At 35.6% G+C, this 5,501-nt stretch overlaps 1 protein-coding gene across 1 annotated transcript in view; it reads left to right on the plus strand.

The window, feature by feature from the left end:
• The window catches only part of PREX2 (phosphatidylinositol-3,4,5-trisphosphate dependent Rac exchange factor 2), a 192,216-nt gene that overhangs the window by 132,151 nt on the left and 54,564 nt on the right, over positions 1-5,501 (plus strand). Inside the window, exon 34 of the mRNA XM_011364627.1 lies at positions 639-753. Within this exon, the coding sequence (XP_011362929.1) occupies positions 639-753 (115 nt within the window). The remainder of the gene's footprint in view (positions 1-638; positions 754-5,501) is intronic.

Below are 5,501 nucleotides of genomic sequence, written 5' to 3' on the forward strand. Positions count from 1 at the left end.
ATTAATGGGAGTTACACATATATGTTTATGCTTGTTTATTTTGGACTAAACTAACCTTTGGGGTAGAGGTAATAGTCTAAGATTTCACTTTACCTGTACTTCTTATTTATTACATTAATATTTCCTAATTTAATTGCAGCTACAAGAGAATATGAATATATGTGGAGAGTATATTCACATTCATATAAATTAAAACAATTAATGTATAATGATTTTAATGTTTTTACTCTTGTGTATGATAATACACAGTTCTGCCTCTCATACAAATGTATGTATATATGCAATATATGTGTGTATATATGTATATGTGCAATATATGTGTGTATATATGTATATACTTTTGTGTGTTTATATATTAATAATATATATGAATTTTGAATTTAGCCTCATAAAGGATATATGCAAAATGTTTTAAAAATAGAAGACAGTTTAAATTAGAAATTACCTTTGCTTACTTGACAGATAGTCATCAAATGTTTAATATTTATTATGAGAGCAGAAGAATGATTTTCATTCATTTTTGGTTTGGTTAAAGATAGTTTCTTTAATAATTTCTTTAATAATTGATAAGATTACACTAAATGTGGAGAAATCGAGTTATAAAATCACATGAAAAGTATATTTACTTGTTTACACAGCACTAGAAAGCATGGAAGGATATTATTATCGAGACAATGTTTCAGTGGAAGAATTTCAAGCCCAAATAAATGCCGCCTCATTGGAAAAGGTCAAACAATACAACCAGAAACTCAGGTACCTGTTTCATTTTTTTAAAAAAGTAAGTTTTTAAATTTTTTACAGGAGCTGAGAGTTTTTGACATTCATTATATTAAATGATTAATCATATTTATTTTGCTATAAAGTCCTCTATTTAGGGTTTAATATTTCAAATATTCTAATGGGTACACTTTTTCCAAATAAGGTAGAAAAAAGTGTATGAAATTTTTCATTCTATTGTTTTAACTTCTGATGAAGATCAATAGATTAAATATGTAGTAGACTGCTTCCAGGGGAAAAAGGCATTGACATTTTCTAGTAGTGCCCCTGGAAGGATCCACGGATTAGGGGTAAAATAATTTTCTTTATGTACATTGATCAGCTGGCACCCTCACACAGAGAGAAGAATGTGTTTAACATGACGGATATGACAAAATGTACTTGGTATTGAAAAAATACCTACTTTCAAATACATATGATGTTAATGTTTTTATTTTGCTGGGTTTTTTTTCCTCTGTAAAAATAATGTTACTGGTACAATGATCAATGGCAGAGAAAATTAACCACAATAAATGGAAGGGAAATGTGTTATGATTCAGAAGCTTTAATTTTCAACAAATTATTGGCATGTGTATCTCCCTCTTATAAATTACTCTGCTAACAGATTATCTTTTAAAATTACTAACAGATTATGGCTTTTTTTTTAAATAGAAAATATTTTTGTCTACTTGAGCCTTAATAACTCCAAAATGTGTGTGTGTGTGTGTGTGTGTGTGTGTGTATAGATAGATAGATAGATAGATAGATAGATAGATAGATAGATAGATATAGATATAGATATAGATTTTTTTTTGCTTTTGTCCACAATGTGGCTGAACTGTGAAGATAGTGAATTTCTAAAACTCCTGACACAGGAGGGCGATTATGACCAATGGGTAGGCTTTCTTTCACTAGGAATGCTTTGTCTCCCTACCCCTGCCTCACACAAACCTGTCCCTTTTCCTAGATTTTTTACTTATTCCATTGTTTTATCATCCTATGAAGCTCTAGACTCAAAGCCCCCAGTATCTTTTTGATTCTCAGTTTCTCTTCCTCCTAAAATGTAGCCGGAGATCCTGAAGATTCTGCCTAAAATGCCTCCTAGGCTGCCCCAATTTCATTACTTTGTCTAGATCACTATATCTTTCACAGGAAAAAAAAGTTAATCTTAAATTCTTAAATAACATGTCTACTGACTACGAAATACTAACTTAAGAAGCTAAAGTTCAATCTTGTGAAAATCTCTCAGTTAAGTACTGTATCCACGACAGAGAATTTTTACCTTCATAACCGATAAAATATGTTCTTAGATTATTTTTCAAATCAGGGTACAAAATTAAAGCATTAGTGTAGAACATGAGGGCCCTGAGAATGCACCCCTGGAGTTCAGTTTGGGAAAATAATTCTAGACCGTTACTGTAGCATCCTAACTAATCTCTCCCTAAGTACCGGTGTTGTTTCATCTACTCAGAATTTTCCTTCCAGACCATTTTAAACCAATGTCTTACCATGTCATTCTCTTGCACAAAGGATTTGGTGATTTTTATTGCCCCAAGAGGAGTCACAAGCTCCTTAGCATGGCAGTCAAGGTCATTCAGGACTTGACCACAGTTTCTTTTCTCTGCCTTTGTACCGGCCATGTTGTACTCTCTTCATTTCTGATCGTGCTCTGCACTCTTCCTTCTTCCTTCATGTCTTACCCTTCACTTAGCATCCGCCTCCTCTGTCTCCAACTGTTTATAAAACTACTATTCATGTGATTCAGTGTCCAGCACTAGTATAGTTTCCTTTGTAAAATCGTTTTCTTTTATTTATTTTTATTATTTTTTTTATGGTGACATTGGTTAACGAAATCCAATAAATTTCAGCTGTATGTTTTCTTTTATTATTGGGTGAGGACGAGACCTGGGCGTTAGGTTTTTTAGAAGTCCCCTAGGAGATTCTAGAATTGAAAACCAATTCCCTAGTTTCAGGAGTTCTCAAAGGGTGATCTCCAGACCGGCAGCATCAGTATCATTTATAAATTTGTTAAAAATCTCATGGGTGGGCCCGGCAGTCTGTGTTGGAACAAGCCTTCCCGGTGAATCTCAGGCATACTCAAATTTCAGAACCATGGGCTTAGGCTAGGTGGATGTTAGATCTCTCTTCCAGTCTTTCTTTTTACTTTATTTATGGCTATTATGGAATCCGGTGTTTCTTCCTGATGGTACAGTTATGTGTACAGATTTCTCATCTTCTTTATTCTATTATAAGCTCTTTGAGATGAGGGATAAGTATATCTTGGTGTTTCCCACTGTGTTTATCGAAATATTTTGTGTAAGAAGCTCTCCATAAATGTATGATCAGCTGCATTAGATTGTTTAGGCATAACTAGCAGAGAGAAGAGATGTGGCATAGCATTCATACATGGGTTTTATATACATAATGTATATTCGTATGCAACAGATACATGACAAGATGTTTAAGATTCTTTATGAAAAAAAAAAAGCATGTGTATTAATTGCATGCTATCCTCTTCACATAAGAAAACATTCTAGTGTACCTCTCCTGGAAAAAGCATTTTTAAAGTACAGACTCCTCGGTACAAATCAGTCTTCCTTGTCAGTAATTACCTGCTATGCACCTTACTTGCTGTTAGATTTTCTTTGCACAGGAAAACAATTTCCTTCCTCCTAGTGTCCAATAGTGCCTTCCCTTCCTGCTTATTTCTGGAATAAGGGTATTCATTTCTTCCTTAATTTTTTCTTTTACTTTGTAACCACAAATACAACAAAGTTACTCTTGGGCAATCTCTTCTTGGTTCTCGGAGCCACAGACCAATGCTGACCGTTTCTTTAAAGGGGCTCTCACTGTCCAGCTTGCAAGTAGCCCTCAGATGTCACTAGTTCCTCATAGCCCATGAGCCTTTTTAACACTTTTATTGAAAACCATTTCATCTTGCATGTTAAATTTGTTTATTTACTAAAAAGACCTCAGAAAAGGCCTTTTTTTTTTTTTACCTTAGCCTTACGACAAACAAACATAAGTGAATAAGCTATTAGAAAGCATAGTTTAGATTACAAGTTTCAGAAATCAAACTCAAACTGGTATATGAAAATAATGTGTTGGCTTATATAACAGGTATATCCAAGGGGCGAGGCTGCTTCAGGCACAGCTGGATCCAGGGGTATGGGTCTTCAGGATACTCTATTTTATCTATCTATCTATCTATCTATCTATCTATCTATCTATCTATCTATCTATCATCTATCATCTATCTCTCTCTCTCTCTATCATCTATCATCATCTATCAGTATTTCCTTTCCTCTGTGTGTGCTTCATTTCAGACAGGGTTGTTTCATATTTGGGTAGTGATGGTCACTGTAGACCACTGCTTGCACTCAGAGAAGAAGAGATGGCCTCCCCACATTCCCCACTGAGAGCTCCATCACAGGACCCAGGGACATACTCATTAGCCAGACCCAAGTCACGTGCCCATTCTTGGGTGAGCTCAACACCACAGAAGACCAAAGGACTGTCACAGAAAGTTCAGGGCAAAGATGCTGGACAAGCAGAAACAGTGGATTCCACTCGAGTTGTAGAGATTTCTCCAGAGCAGCAAAGAGTAGGTAAAAATAATTTGCTTCTTAAAAAAAAAAAGATAATGATAGCCTCATACTTGCCAATTTTTAAAAACATGTTAAGAGTCGGTAATAATGCTAAATGAGTTATGTGGATTATTTAATAAGCCAGTGAGTTCCATATGATCATTTCAATTTTAAGGGAAAGGTAGAAAAGTATACCCAGATGATAAGTAGTGAAACCCAGATTTAAATCAAAGACTTTTTTTTCTTTAAAGTCTGTACTTTTTGTACTATGATAGGCCATCTCAGTAAATGGAGTGAACATTATACAGTGAAAACAAATTCTCTTACTAAGTTTTGGAGTCAGGTTTATCAGATGTCCCCAGCTGCTCTGGTTCTGCACTATCAATCAGTCATTTATTCGGTGTTCATGAAGTTTCCATTCTCATGAGTCTGGGAAAGACGACAAATAAAGAAATCTATAAACAAAGTATTGCAGATAGTGAAAAATACAATGAAGAAAATTTAAAACGAGTTGCTATACTAGGAGGTTCATCGTTTAGAGTGGGTAGTTAGGGATGACTTAACTGTTAGGTGGTACTCGAACATCAGCCTGAATCACAAGGAGACGGCCTTGCCAAAATCTGGGGGAAGATCTCTCCCAAAACAGTGAATTGATGTGTACAGATCTTGAGAATAAGCTTGAGGAAGACAAGGAAGGCCAGGGGAATTCGCGTGCGTTGAGAAGGGTGATATGTTTTGAGAAGTATGTAGGACTGTAGGCCACTATAGGGGGTTAGATTTTATTATAAGTAGGATGCAGAAGCCACTGGGAAGTTTTACTTAATTTCTGCTGCCCAATTTGTATCTCATGTTTCTATTGCAAATAATTTTTTAAATGGTTAGAGTTTTCATGGGGCGGTCATGAATGAAGCGAGCTGGCTGGTCTGCCCACCCCTCGCCCAGTCTCCGTGGGAATATGGACCCCGCAGTGCCCCTGGGGCATCCTTGCCACTTGCATCAGAGCCGCGACACTGGACGCCCTGGTTTAATTCTTACCCTCAGTAAACAAGGTTAAGCCAGAAGAAATATTTAACAGCTATGTCTAAAGATACCCTCCTGTGCCAAGTCAGATATAATTCTTGATTAAGAAATAACAGCATATAAAGTGTTTAACTCAGA

Source organism: Pteropus vampyrus, unplaced genomic scaffold, assembly GCF_000151845.1.
Source record: "Pteropus vampyrus isolate Shadow unplaced genomic scaffold, Pvam_2.0 Scaffold99, whole genome shotgun sequence".
NCBI classification, from domain to species: Eukaryota; Metazoa; Chordata; class Mammalia; order Chiroptera; family Pteropodidae; genus Pteropus; species Pteropus vampyrus.